Source organism: Calliopsis andreniformis, chromosome 12 (assembly GCF_051401765.1).
Source record: "Calliopsis andreniformis isolate RMS-2024a chromosome 12, iyCalAndr_principal, whole genome shotgun sequence".
NCBI classification, from domain to species: Eukaryota; Metazoa; Arthropoda; class Insecta; order Hymenoptera; family Andrenidae; genus Calliopsis; species Calliopsis andreniformis.
The window spans coordinates 2,185,343-2,201,664 of record NC_135073.1 but is presented as its reverse complement, the minus strand read 5'-3'; the positions used below and the strand labels follow the sequence as shown (position 1 = coordinate 2,201,664).

The 16,322-nt window shown below is 30.9% G+C and overlaps 1 protein-coding gene across 1 annotated transcript in view; it reads right to left on the bottom strand.

Moving 5' to 3' along the window:
* Window positions 1-16,322, bottom strand: part of Gprk1 (G protein-coupled receptor kinase 1) — a 38,070-nt gene that overhangs the window by 7,892 nt on the left and 13,856 nt on the right. Inside the window, exons 2-4 of the mRNA XM_076388929.1 lie at window positions 3,676-3,752; window positions 673-746; window positions 472-573 (exon numbers count right to left, since the gene is read on the bottom strand). Of these exons, the coding sequence (XP_076245044.1) occupies window positions 472-573; window positions 673-746; window positions 3,676-3,752 (253 nt within the window). The remainder of the gene's footprint in view (window positions 1-471; window positions 574-672; window positions 747-3,675; window positions 3,753-16,322) is intronic.

The window sequence follows — 16,322 nt, the reverse complement described above, 5'->3', positions numbered from 1 at the left end:
ATTCGGCTAAATCAAGTTATAGGAAACTTAACTTCAATTATATGAACGAATAAACAGTGAGGTAGGGAATAATCCGTAGACTCCTATTATCCGACAGATTCAATTATTCGAACAACTATGTACCCTGACCATGTCGGATAAATGGAGTTCTACTGTATTGATAAAAAAGATACTAACAAATTTTCAAAAAATTTAGTCAATGGGAAGAGGACATATGGGGATGTGGAATATGTCTCAAAGGGTGTTGAAGTTATAAAAAATTTGTAGCAAATTATAGAAAAATACTGTTGGCAAACAAAAATTTGTTTCGCTTTCATCAACACCAAGAATAAAAAGTTTTAAGTTCTCATAATAAACTACTTGTCTGGTGTCGAGAAAATATTGCAGCGTTACCAATTTTCTTTTCACCAATCAGTAAGAAATTTCTTTCACAAGGGGTCGTGAATGGGCCGCCGAATAAAATTTACTCACATGGGAGTGTGCCAACAACTCCTTCATGATGAAATTGTCATAGATCTCTCTGGCAAGTTTCCTCCTCTCTTCCGGGCATTCGAGCTTCTCGTACGCCTTGATCTACAATGCATAAATGAGAAATTCCTTATGGAGTTGGATGGCGACGCGTGCCTCTACATTACTGGAACTTAACTAGTGTGTGACCGGGCTAACACGAACCTCTTCGTAAAACCTAAGTTGAGGAATTGGCTCCTCCGCCACGTTCTCGCAGAAGTCTTTGAATAAGAGGTACCCTGAAAGCACAGAATTAGAGAGAGAGAGGAAACCCAAACAACGCATAGTTTCATTGATAGTTGATAAACAGGTTTGATAAAGTTAGTAAAGAGATAGCGAATAAACAAACAATAAGAACGTACAGATATTGTTTATACTAGATTGCCCAGAATAATTAGGCTCGTTCAGATTAGTCAAGTTACTTGAATTAAACTAGCTTGAATACAAGTAATTTTAGACAAATTGACCAATGTGAATATGTTGTCTTGCTTGACCTGAATGATCCTGCCTTTCAAGTGAAGTTCAAGTGCTTTCAACTTTTACTTGCCTTGAAATATACATAGACTGATGTGTTCTATCTCACTTGAATTCAAGTAATTTGACTGGTGTGAACGTAAACTTGATATAAAGCTAAAGCCTTGTTCAGATTAGTCAAGTTACTTGAATTCAAGCGACTTGAACGCAAGTGATTTGAGGCAACTTGACCACTGTGAACGTGTTACTTTACTTGACTTGAGATATCGTTTCGAGCTTCAAGTGAAGTTGACGTTCTTTCAACTTTTCCTTACCTTGAAATACATATTGATTGTATTTCAAAAAGGTAGCTGTGTAGAGTGCATGTTTTGTTTGAAAAATTCATAACCAAATAATCAGCACGCATCAATTCGAGTAATTCAAGTTCATGGAATTTAAGTAACTTGATTAATCTGAATGACGCTTAAGTGTTTGAATACAAGTCAAGTAATCTGACTAATCTGAACGAGCCTTAATCGGGGTAAAATCAATTGGCTGATCAATTCATTGTCTGGTCTCTGCATAGCGAATCGCATTGCCTCTCTTTTCGAAAGATAAGACTCAGAACCAATTGTCCCATTTAAAGAATTTCAAAGGCCTGTTCTGATCAACATTTGCACATGTAACGTTTGTCAACCTTATTGCAAAGATTCTTTTTTATCCTGTTATGTGTAAAAGTTCCAAATGTAATGATTAGCGAAAGAGGTAGGGATACGAGATACAGTAGAAATATGTTACACCAAAGTTTCGTATCTACATACAACACTAACATCTTATTGGAAGATTATAATACTCTTCTACAAAAAAAAAGTGTTGTCATTTATGGTTTTTCTTTTGCTTTATGGATGTTTTTTTATTGAATCAAAGTTTCAGCATGTTCATATTGAAATAAAATTCACCTTAATTTATTTTTTGATTTTAAAAGAAATGAAGAAGATAACTTATTTTATGATAATTGGAGGTTCAAAATATAATTGAAATTTTAAAGTGTATTGAATTTTGAAATGAGGTTTAATGACAAAAAGTAAAATGAGTGGTTGGTAGTAATATGAAACACTAATATCTTTTTACTAAGATATTATCAGAATAGAAATACTTAATAATATTATAATAGTATTATGAAATAGAATTCACATTTTAAGAATGATGTGTATGAATTAATTGTTTGTTGTTGCGATTATTGGTCAATGATGATTATGCACATCTAAAAAGCGAAATTTATGTAGATATCTGGTTATTGTAAAACTAAATAGCTTGTGATCGCGTTGTTATATTTAACATTTGTACGTCATTAAAACTTCTTTAGTAACACTTTATCGTAGCTACGTAACTTATTTATCTCAGGAGGAATACCGTCTCATATTACTACCTGAATTTCTACGTGTCTGATGGTTAATTTAGAAAAAGTGAAAAATTCAAATATACTTTAAGATTTATTATATTTATATTTATATGGCACATTTCACATGAAATTCTCTAAAATTATCAATCAACATTTGTTATTTCCAATGTTATGAAATTCTGTAGATTAAACAATAAGACAAGCTATCTATGTTCCTATGCTTCCTCTAATTACCTATATTTCTAGTTAATCGCTGTGTTTACATTAAATTTTAAATGTTAGATTAGTTTTTTAAATTCTCAAAACAATTGGTCTTTAAACATTGTGAAATGCAAAACGAGAGGATAAGTTACACATATGTGATTAAAGAAAAGTCTAACGAAGTTCATAACTTAGTTTAAAAAATGCAGCTTTATCACACCTTTAGTCTTTGGAAAGATTAGAACGTAATTTGAATTATCACATGATTTTCTAATTCAACGCTTACTTCAGAGTTTAGAGGCTCAAGAATAGTCAAGTTTTCTTCCTCTAAAATATGTATGAAAGCAATAGAGGAAGTGACTCTTCAAAGATTCTATGATGCTATTCAACAGTGTTCTCATAGTTCTATGTATAAGACATTGTCGACCAGTGCTTATTATCTTTAACTAATGGAAATGAATGCGTTTTGTTGGTCAATTAGTGTACAGTTCGGTGAGCGTTGTGAAATTGATTTTCAATTCTCTTTAGCCCGTGGATAGCTACCAGTTACAAGGCTATAATTACGCGTAAAAAGCGGCGATATATTTGCAGACCAACTATACTTAGAGGAACAGAAAATAGTCTCATACCGATAGAAGAGTGAAAATTTTGCTGCGGATAGCTATCGATTTTCACCGCGTACCGCTAAGCTACATTTTCGAAATTTTATGACATTTTCCTTTGCTTATATTCCTCACTAGACTGTGGATCTTTATGCATTTATAGGAAATTTTAGTATGCAAAAAATGCAGAAACAATATAATATACCAAAATGTACAAAATATCGAAAGTTGAATAACTTTATATATTTCAGAAATGAAACAAATCTTCAATTAGATTCCATTTCTCTAATTTTCGTAATGAAGTTTTGCATAAACATTCGCAGTCTATAATTAGCAACATAGTTTGTTTTTTCCTATACATTGTAATTTAAACTCTATTCGTATTTATAATATGAAACGTAAAACCTTGTCGCTCGTTTATTTGTTAATTCTCTTGTTTATTCGAACTAATAACATCTCATATAGTTTCTACTATTCTACTACTGTTATGTAAGGAATAAAGTAGCTCACCAAACATTTGATTGAATATTTTATCGAAGTTAACTTCCTTCTTCTTTTCCAGATATTTGTGCATCACGCTTCTCACACTGTAACAGAAAAAAGTATACGAATGTAATCACGTTCTAATTATTTATCACTTAGTATGTTATCTAAGAACATGTAATTGTTACAAATATCGTAGCAAAAACATTATCAAGAACATTAATAAAAGAAAAGGATCGATTTAGAGAGAACTTTTGTGAAAGGAACCAGATATAAAATACCTATTGGGAATGATTAATATGTAGTACGTGTAAAATATAAATATAAATCATACAATATAAGCTAGTACAAATAATTTTAAAATGGTTTCTTTACAAGTTCTAATGAAATTATTTCATTCCAAAAAGAAAACAATATTACGAAATTTGAAAAATCTGAAAACCATACCATTAGATGGTAAGAAACTTCTTGAACGTCCCTCGTGCAAGGTATTTAACGACAGGTGTTACAAAATTTTAAGAGGTGATTTTACATACTAAAGTAAGACGAAAATGAAGATAGACGAAACTGCGTCTTATTTGACTGAGTTCGCTGTGTTTGACCTAGCCCAAACGCAATTACGTCATTCTTGACTTTTGTCCTATTTTGATCTAAAAATTTCTGACATCTGTTGTCGAATAGCTGAATATATGTAAATATGTGTGTAAAAGATTCTATGTATAATTTCTTATTTTATCTAAACATTAAGAACGCTCATGCGCATATAGCAGTCCCCAAAAAGTTCTCTTTGAATGGTAGGACTTATAGCACCTCGATTATAAATCTGAACCAAAAAATTTAATATATTCTTAATTTCAATTATACAAAGTTTAAATATTAGTAAACTTGAAAAAATTTAAAATATCACGAGTTCACTGCCTGCAAAAAGTATATTCTGTAATTTAAAGAAAAATTTACTTAAATTAATCAATTAGTTTTTGACACATTTATTTCATCAGTTAAGAATGTTTTAAGAAAAAGATGTCTTAGTTTTACGTGATGAGGTTCCAATTACAAAAAATATTTGTAATCAACAATGCCGGGTGCATGTATCAGTCTTTCAGTTTCTTGATGAAACTCATTGAAATTGAAGAATGACACTTTCATTTTTCAGAGGCATTACTGTAGCGAGTTTGCTTCAGTTGTAAGCAATTGCGGTAGATTCAAATACATATTAGCCCTTTTTGTGTCAAGGTACTGATCTATCGGTAGTAAGATGCAATGCTAAAATTACCACGAACAGATCCATCAGTACCTACTTTAAAAATTGTTTAACATGTAACTTTCTTTACTGTTAAATGTGTAGAAAAAGATACAACATTCTTTGGTTGGTGTGCTTTAGAAACATTTGTTGACGTGTGGAGAAAATGTCGTTCACCAGTAACATTTCTGGTATGTAGAGAATTTTTCCTAATATACGAAAACTAGGTAACTATTGGCTTGACAATTCTCACTATATCTGTGGTTAGGGGTTGGCACTAAAAGGGTTAAATCCATACAGCAGTTGTCATTTTAAAACCTATAATTCAGGTAATTTAAAAAAATTTTTAATTTCCTTTTAATTATATATTCTTTGAATGTTAAGGAAGTTAACGATCTAAACAAAATCAAATTTTTGAAAGCTCTAGACTGGGAGTTCTTCATAAAATTGGGATTTTTAAGGATTGTAAATCGCAATGTAGTAAGAAGAATCATTCGAAATTTCAATGTTTCGAGTTATTTTCCATAAGAATGAACAAGTAACTGCGATTAGTGGTTCGGAATTTATATATGCTCGACATTCTTAACACTTTGTATCAGATTTCGTTCAGCTGCTTTAATTGTAATTTTTGCTTTTAAGAAATATTTTATCGTTCGAAAGATGGTTCAATGATTCTTGTTGTTTTCCAACCTACGCCTACATACAGGTCAGGAATATATGCCAGAGGTCGAAAATGAACACCATAAATCCGGCAGACTTTAATATCGACGCTGTTAAATCAATGTCCTTTAAGGGTTGGTAAAAAACGAGAAGTAAGAATAAGCTGCAGGAACGACACAAGATCGCAATATTTTCGATTAATACTACACTTGTGATCCTTTTCCACGATATTCAACTCGGGAAGCGAATTCGAGAATACGTTTTGAGATGTAACATAAATCGACGTGGAAGAAGATCGAGAGATTGAAGGGATATTGGAAATGTATCAATACCAGTTTCAAATATTTTTCTTTTCTTCTCTTTACGTTCGTTGACATTTGATTACTTTCATTAATTATTACCTATAGCTTAAAAAAGAATGATAGCCAGCATGAGGGTGAATCAATCATTCAGGGTGTAGATTTATGAAATTTATTAGAATAGATACCATTTAATAGATATCTATCTTTGCACTATTTTACAATATTATTTCGTTATTTTTAAATACACTTCATTGATGCATTTAGTTATACTCTGTAAGTAAAGTGTTTTTGGTGTAGCAATAAAGTAAGCATAAGCATCATTTCTTTAAGTTCTCATTTCACTGCATTAGCTGTTTTTCCCAAAATTATATTTTGAGGCATTTAAACGTTCACCTATAATTATCATATTATGCCTACAGAAGATATACTACCTATTCCGTTCGCTCAAAACTGTTTTAGTATTTTTACCGTCCAGTGCATCATATGTAAACAGAAAACGAGTTAAACAGTGAAAGATTTCCTTTTGACTATCGGTTGAAACAAGTGATGTATATGTATGTTGTGGCTTAACTTTGAATCAAAGAATTATTTTATATTACACAGAATTATTTTATATCGCTCTTCACTTTACCTGTATCTCATATGGACTAAACAGCGAAAGGGTTAATAAATTGTATAAACACATTCTGGATAACTATTGATTCATGCGTATGGAACAATTATTACATGACTTTAGTTTGTCTATGTTGCACGAAATATAATTTATAATCATTCTATTATGAAGTAAGTATTTATTTAATATTTAATTATTATAATTAGTTAATTATAAAATATTTAATTATTTCATAAATAATGGATTACAAATTAATTCATAACTGAGTAAATATTTATAAACCAATTTTCGTTTTCCTTTCGTTGTCTCCTTCCTTATTTCTCGTATATCTTTTTTTTTCTAACTGTTTTTCTTCTTTCTCTCTGATGACTATTATTTTTTGTTTATTATACGTATACGAATATGTAGCGCGTGTTTATGTAATTAGACTATCGAAAACACAAAATTTTTCTGAGATAAGAGTCAAAGGTACGATTTTAATCACAACGATCAAAAATTGTTTAAGCGTAACGTTGATGCATGAAGAGGATGGTTCGCAGTGCAGCCTCAGCCACTGATCAAAATAATTCTCTACGCTGGGAAGTCCAAACTGTTGCCGAATGAAGGAAACCAGCATGTATCACGATTTTATGACTGGAAACGCTTCTGACGTTTCTCCAAATATTTAAATTTCCTTCCTGCCCTCTGCCACTTTTGCGAATCGTATGGATTTTGTAAGCGTGTGCGCGCACGGTCGTCGGCCTGAACACGAGTTTAAAAAAGAAAGAGAAACATCGTAAATTTAGTTTAAAAATTCTGAATATTCTCTGAAAGTGAGGTGTACTCTTTCTTCCTGGTGAACTATTGTTTGGTGTGGATATAAGATTCGAGAAGTGAAATGTGGGATAATGAAACGTACCCTCGTTTGAAAACTGAATTGTACATCTCGCACATGTATTACAAATGCGACAGAATTCAAAAAAGAACGTTTCGAGGGGAAGCAAAAAGCTATTTATAAGTTTAGAAGAAAATTATTTATTGAATACATAATATTGACATGAAGAGCAGTTTTACTTAACACGTTGAGCACGGCGCTGATTTTGCTATCCATTCCGTTCAGGCAACAGCGTGAACGAAAGGTCCACTGCCGATCCCCAGAGATCGGTGCCGCGCTTAACGTGTTAATGAAAGTTATACTTGAATAATTAGACTAACAAATAGTTAAGTGATACTTGCATTAAATAATTTTCTTGTTACTATCTAAATAATTTGTATCTTTAACTAGTAAACTTTTTATAATGAATCGAGGTGCATTTACTAAACTGATTTATAGCTGTAATTAAAAAATCACGTTTTTTGAGTTGTGTCACGTTTGAAGTACATGTGTGATATAATGGAACTTCGATTAACTGAACTTTGAATATTCTACATTTCTGTTATTTAGGATTGGACATATGTGAAGTAATAGTAATTTACTGAAGAAAATAAAGGTAGTTATCAAAAAATTGCTTCAAATTTGAATCTCGTGGTACTTCAAATAATCAAAACCCTACTGTACTTGTACGTGTACAGGATATCCTAGTTTTCTTTCGCGTAATTTTGTAAGCACTCTGTATGCAAAAAAAATTAAGAAAAACTTGTTAATACAGCATTTAGAAGCCTATGTTTATATAACATTTTTTTCTTAATTTTGATTATAGAATATGCTTGCAAAGTTATACAAAAAAAGAATTTGGACATCCTGTGTTCAACTACGAGTGTCACAAATTTTACAGGGGTGATTTTACATGCTAAAATAAAACAAAAAAGAAAATAGACGAGATTGTGTTTGGGGCTTTGTTTCAGAGTTGCAAAACCATTTAAAATTCGCGTGATACATATGTGTTGGATTCAAGAGTTATTCTACTGTCAGCGTGCATTGGTCAGCCACAGTGATGTCAGTGGAATAAACCTCAAGTCAGACACATTTCACGCGTATTTAGGTATACTCAAGAATTTATAACTCAGAAATGGAGTCTGATACGCAATTTTGTTTATCTTCATTTTCATCTTATTTTCTGACACTTATTGGCAAACACCCTCTATAACGAAAATCTCTTTTTCATTGCACCGATAGAACATTTTGAAATTTTCAATATGAGTTTTATTAAATAGATAGGTATATGTAGTAAGTTCTATATTTTTTTTTAGCTAACAGTGACATAATAGGTGATTCAAATATTTAAACTTTCTTTATGTTTCGTGTTTTAAAGTCTTCGTACATGATAGTTACTATGATTGTGACCACCAAACATTTGAAAGAGAAATTGGAAAAAAAAAAAAGATTAAAAAATCAATTCCTTCACATTTTTTATTAAAGAAATTATATTATGAATTATTTATTGTCTTTCTGTAGGTTCTGATTACATGTTCAAGTACCCAGTCATAATATTTTTTTATAGAAGATTCTATCAGGTACACATTCTACCTACATTTCTCTTTAACTGTCAAGTCCCTTTTTTGCTGGTTGGCATGATTTTAAAAAAAGTATTCCATCGATCGACTTGAAACTTTTTTACTGTATATTGAGAAAATATCCCTCTATCGTTTAACAAAGGAGAAAAGTGATACCTTGTATATTTTTTTAATTTTATTTTTATTTTAAAAAATCAGGTCACTTTTCAGATTAAAATCGACTACATGTTTGGAATTAATAAGCCGTTATTTCTCCAAATATTTTTGGTTGTTCATTCTTTGTCAAGCGATAATTACATATACCGACATAAAAGTTATTTTATTTGACTATTTTATATAAGCTACGGGAAAGACATGCCAATTTGAGAAGTAGGGACATTAACAAGAGTAGTTCAGGAGAAATACATATAGGCAAAATGTGTAATCGAACCTTTCCTGAAAAAATATTGTATATTTAATAAAAACATACAAAAATACTAAAAATATTTTACCATGTAGTTTGATTACCACAAAATTAAAAAAATAGTCGCATTTTTACTAAGAAAAAGTGAAATACTCCTTTTAATCTAAACAGGCGTGACTATCGTTTACACTAGAATAAAATAACAATTACAAATTGTTCTATTCTTGGAAATTTCTCACCGTTTGAAGGAAATTGCTTTTATTTTCTAGACTTTAGCACACTACCAATTTTTTCAAACTCAATATTCTTTGTCTTGGTAGCCGTCCATACTTAGATTAATAATTTTTTTAGATTGTTTTTTTTAAATAGATTTGATGATTACAGTAATGGCGGCCATAAAGGTCATGGTAAAGAACTATTAGTAAAAAAATGTTACATGCAGACAAAATCTGAATAAAAGCTTAAAAACAAGATATTTTTCACGTATAAACCTCGTCGGCAATCATTAACAGACTTTATGTAATATATTTATGAATTGTTAGAACAATTTTTCTCTTTTATTTGCATCAAACAGTAATTATCTACATCAAGGAACTACGTAAAATCGTTACAAATCTCATTCGTGGGTAATTGCAGATGTAAAAATTAATAGTAAATGTTTTACATATAAATATTTTACTAATGGTTCGGTATCAAGGAGTTACTAAAGGAGAATTGCAGGCAAATGAAGGGAAATATTACTGCATATCGAATATTTGATTTAATCATGAAAGCCTTCCATAAATTAAAAGCAATGCACCAAAGACGACAGAAATGTTAAATGTGTAAATTGTTTTAATCACTGGGAATTCCAGCGAGTTTCCAATAAAATCTACAGTTCCAGAAAATAAAGCATAGCTGGAATGTATGTTTTTGTTTCTTATTTTATTTCTAGTACCCTAACTTCTAGGTATCCTAACTACTTTTCTGGCTCATTGCGTAAATCGAATAACTCAACGTGTGCCGGTTAAATGTAGCGAGATGAATTGCTTGGAACGTATATATACCTATACTCTGTTCACGAATTGTAGTTTCATCGTGTTCAAATAGAGTAGTTTGCTGTGAAAATTCAAACTTTGAAATGGCATCAGTGCCTCGTTATGTATTTACCGATTGAATCCGATTATGTGTACACTATAATGAGACAGAATAGAATTACGTATTTTGCGCTCGAACTACATATACGTTACTGGTAGTTTATTGCATCACTTGAATTATAATGAAAAATTGTCAAAAGTCAAACTTCTATATTTTAGTTAACATTCACTCAAATTCGATGCAATAAAAGGTATATTAAAACTTAACTTTTCAATATGTTAATCCTGTTTTCTGATTCCATTTAAGTTAGTACCTAAGAGTTAAAATCTTCCCTTAAATAAGAAGTCGTTAAATCGTAAAAATTTCTTCGATAATCAATATATCGTATAGGTAATAATTTTTGCATTTTTGGTGTAAAAGATCGAAAAGTGTGATCATTTCTCTTCACATATGAAAAACGAATATTTTGTAATGAAGTTACAACTGTTTAAAGTAACATGTATATATTTACCGATTCTACGCGTTTAATGTCTGTCAACTTTTTCGAGTAATGTATGGTAAAATAATAAACTGAAAAAATATATCTTACTGATCAAAATGATTAAAGATATATATATAAAAAATATATAAAAACACACTTCCTTTGCTTTGTGACAAGGTACTAAATCAGCTTGACAGATACAGTTTTTTACACATCCAGAAGGTTCCAAAATTGAGGACAGTCATTTTTTTGTAGAATATCTTTATATACCTTAGTATTTACTACACCATGTACAAAATAAGATCCACCAGCTATCAGAATTTTTACTGTCAAGTTCAAACTCAAGTTCAACTTCTGATATAAATTCTTCACTTTTATGATGATGTTTGTAATTTTATTATTTGTAATTTTGTTATTTATAACTTCATTGTCTTCCACTTGCTTTTAAGTAAATAAAATGTAATTAATATATTTTTTCAGAACATTTCTCGAAAAGTGTTAAATGTTGCTACGCAAGAAAAATATAAAAATCGTAAAACTGTGGATATTCCGTTAAAGGGTTACAATTTCATTAAAAAAACATTCTTCTTTGATGCAGTTACACTTGTTTCGAAGGAAAATGATTATAGGTTCCATTAAATGAAATTGTAAATACAATTGCATACAGTGTAGGTCCTACACAATGCATACGGTGTCATATATGAAGAAATTTTTACAATTTAAAGGAATATTTTATTTAAGAGAAAATTTGATCCCTTAGATACCGACTTAAGCTTTAATATACATTTTGATGCAACAAATATGGGTGGTTATTAATAAAGTTATGGATACAGCATTTTCCATGTATTTGCATGTATTAAAGTATTTTCAAGACTGATATGGGATGATTTAATTTGTTTTGGTTACAAGATAATTTTTTGAAAGAAAATTTAAGTCTAAATCGATTAGTTTTTTTTACGATAATGCTTCTAAATTAGTGGTACAGTAAGACTCGTGTAAATGCCTCAAGCTCAACGCGACTAATTGCTTCCGAGACATCCTTGCCACCGTATTGGGCTTGTTAACCCTTAAGAATCTATCAGACTATCAGACTGAGGATTCAAAGTTTGAAGAACAATGAAGTCATAAAAATTAAATGTCGGACTAGGCTTTAACAAGTCTTGTATTTCTTACTAGATTTTAACCTAAACACTTGTCGGTTCCTTGTGCACTTTCGTTGAAAACATCAGACATGGAAACATTTAGATTATTTAAAACGAAAGTATACGGAAAAAACGATATGTATAATATTATCCAGTTCTGAAATTGAGAAATTTTAAAGAACGATTTTACAGACTAAAATAAGATAAAAAAAAAACAAATGACAAAATTGTGTATTAGTCTTCATTTTCGAGTCAATTGCTGAAGAAATGTCTAAAATACACTTCAAATGTGTCTGACTTGAGACCTATTCTACTGACTTCGCTGTATTTGATCTGGCTAATGCACGCCAGCAGTAAAATAAGTCTTCAAGTCAAATATATTTCACTCGAACTTTAGATATTTTTGCAACAATTAATAATTCTTGAAAAAAGCCTTAAACATAATTCTGTCATTCTTCATTTTAGTCCTATTTTGACATTTTTAGTATTACTCCTTAAAACTTCTGATACTTGTTGTCCAACATCCTATATAATATTTGCCATCACTTGAGTAACATTTAAATTTAATACAAATTTAAGTAAAAATACATTTAAAAATTTACAAGGTTTTTAATTTTTTAAATTAAGAATCGTTCGAAGAAGAGCCTGAAAAATTATCTGATAGATAGGAAATAGTAGCAGAATGTAATATTCGATAGAGCTGTGGCTAGAAAAAACAATACACATTAATTTCTTTACAAATAGAATGATTTTTGGCAACTTATTCATGGGATGTCCTAATACACAATTTCCTTTTCATACATACGCGGAAGTCTCCTGCGCGTGGTGTATATTATAAATGAGGTCAAAATTTAGCATTCCCTACATAACAAGTAGTGAATATTCAAAAACAGAAGTTGAAAAAGGATTTTATAATAAATTTATACTCGATTTAAGTATAAGCGAATTTAAGTAGAAGTAAGGCCGAAGACAATGGTGTTAAGTGAATCTTCTGTATATAGGTATCTTTATTCTGTGATATCATTTTTCATCAAGAGAATATAAGACACTGATCGGTGGTACTTGTGTCAGGATCCGATAAAAACTGAATGAGGAACTTGATATTTTTGATTGCTAAGATCTGGTGCTATCCTGCTTTAATTGCCTTTCCTTGCTTACTGTTTGAAACTGTTAGAAATAGTAATTCCAACACTAGAAGTACTCCTTAAGTTATTGGCAGTATAGAATGTTTGACAACAAATAGCGTAAAGTGTACGTCTGTAGCTTATACCAGCAAATTTGTTTTGTAATCTTGAATAAATTGGTCGTAACAATTAAATACAGAAAGATCTAAAGAAAGTTCTGGGACAACATGTACATATTTTGCATACTTGTTAATTTATATACGTATTGGAAAATAATAAACTGGAAAAATATGTCTACCTTATTCTATCAAAGTAATTAAACAGCAGGAATTATGTAACTACAAATTTTCTTTACCTTATGACAAGGTGCTGAATCATTTTGGTATGTACATTTTTCTACAGATTCAGAGGATTTCGAAATTCGGGTAGTTATCTTTTTTGTAGGATTTTGTGTCTACTTTAACATTTATTAATGTATTACCAGCTTCTTTAGCATAAATACAGCTTTAAACTATTTGATGTTACAAAATTCGATTATCGAATTCAAACATTCAGGTAAAAATTATTCACTTTTGCGATAATTTCGTTACTTATAATTTCAGTGTATTTCTCTTAATGTTAAATAAACTAAATATAGGTACTTCTTCAGTTTATTATTTTACAGAACATTTTTTAAAAAAAAGTTAAAAGTCGCCATACATGAAAAATATAAACACCATAAAATTGCAAGTATTCCTATTAAAAAGCTAGAACTGTTAAAAACCAATTCTTTTTTATGTAGTTTTATTCGTTTCGAAAGAAAATGATTACTTTTCGACATTATCTAAATGTAAAAATTGCAAACGCTGCTGTTTACACGATACATTGGTTGTCAAAGATGAAAAGTGCTTGCAATATGCAAGATCGGACAAAAGAATGAAAATGTAGAAGGTTCAGACCTTAATACAGAATTCGGGTGGATATTAACAAAGTTCTGAAATTTGGAAATACAACAATTTTTCACTAATATTCAAGTGATATAATAAATTTGACCAATAATGTAAAAGATACTCTATAATTAATTCAAATTCAACGCGATAGATGGAGTTCCAAACCCAATGAAAAGCATTTATGAAGGGAGAAACCAAAAAGTTCTATCCATGTGTATCTTTTTCATAGCTTTCATATTAATAAAATCCCTTGAGCAATCAAATTACAGAAATGAAGAAGTATTAAAATTATGTGAAATAAAAAATAGTCTAAAAGTCATATCTGAAAATGTTTAGCGTTGTGACTTGAACGTAGCAAGAGATGCTAGGAAAGAAGTAGAAAGAGAGAAGAAAGGAAGGAAGGAGTGGGTTTGGTCCAGAGCCTCCTTGTGGACACTTCAGTAAAGTTACCTAGCAGACCCCTGCTCTAAACGCGAATAGTTGTCAGAGGACGAATTTGTTATGGGTAAGTGACCACTTTTAGGAAATGCGTGTGTTGGTGAGCTTGGAAATCCGTCTAACAACGAGGTGTTGGAGGTGTGACGCCGTCAAGAGAAACCTCTGGGTAATTCATTGCTACTACATCCTACTACTTTCGTCAAGAAATAGTGCAAAATATAGAAATTTATATGGCGTATTTCATAACATGTGGAATCCACTTCGGGAGTTGATTGTATGTTTAAAAACAATGAAAAAAGTCACACAAACACATATCCTATCTGTCTTCATTCATGAGATGTAATGAATGTTGTTTTAATTATCTTTACAGAAGATGCTCAAAATGACCACTTTGCATTTGAAGTCAAGCCTGCACTCATCTTGTCATCCATCTGGTTACTCTCTCTATCGTTTTTGGTGTTTTTCGAATTTGTGGAAACCCTTGCTCTATTCTATTTCGTAGTATTTCAGCATTTTCAATTGCTGTTACGTATACAACAGATTCTAAATGTCTCCACAAATGAATATCTAATGGATTCAAATCTGGAGGACGAGCAGGTCATGCGATAGGACCTCCACAATTAATTCATTTATTTGCAAAACGTTGATTTAAAAATTGCCTAGCTACTCGGCTAAAATGCGGCGGAACTCCATTACGTATAAATCACATACGAAGTCTAATATCGATTAGAACTTCCTCTAATATTTCGTGTAAACGCGTGCTCAAAAAATCAACGTCCAATTAAAAATCTTGCTCGCGAACTATTGCGAGCTATGGAAAGTGAGGCCGAACAGAGAGCTTGTTCTGTTTATAAAATTTATTATATGTCATGTGGCTTTTGTTCATTGTTTTTTGGCGTACAATCAACTCCCCAAATGGGTCCTATATACTATGAAACACTCTATATAAGCAATAAATAATGTGTCTCATATAATACATAATGTTATCACTTTTAGTTTTCTAAATCGAGTATACGCGAGATGGTTTCATGTAAACGAGTAAATAAAGGATGTAAAGAGGAATAACGCATGCGTTTATATCAAAGTGGAAGACTGTGGTTATAAGGCAAAAAGGTATTTACAACGTACCATTTATATATTCAAAATATTGTTATAGTTTTATTAAACTAATTTTTTAAATCATACGTGATTGATATGATTAATGTATGTTGTTTTTTTTACATACGTACACAGGTATAAGTTTAAAATATTTTTCAGGATCGAAATCAGAAGCCTTTTGGGGAGAAGAGGCGGTGGCGAAACGTGTAATATACATACTCTTTTGAACCTTTTCTTTATGATGTGAAAAGAGGATGGTAGAAAATGGCCATTTTTGGTCCCGCCTGGAAATGAAAATTTCAAGCAGGACCGTTTAGAGGGTCAGTCAAGGAGCAAAAAATGTCCTTACCAATTTGCCGAGAGGTATTAGGAAAGTTGTCAAAAATCGATGCAAGCATGGAAGTGCGATACTGATCAAACTCATCTAAAAGTTATGCATTATCTCCATCTTCTTCATCTTTTTCAGATATTGAACTATCAGCGAAGTAGTTCGCGAAGAAATTAGCAGATAAATTAAGTGAAGATTGAAAGCGACTAAAGCCAAAGTAACATATAATTGTTGCTACATGGGAACAACAACCAATTACTCGTTCACCGACTTTGCAGGCACAGGTATGTCCAAGAATTGCTTCTAACTCTATTTTGCTTTTATCTGCAAGTACATACACAAAATATTTCACATTATTCGTGCGTCGAGAATGTAACCTTACTTTAAGTAAAATGCTATTCTTCAA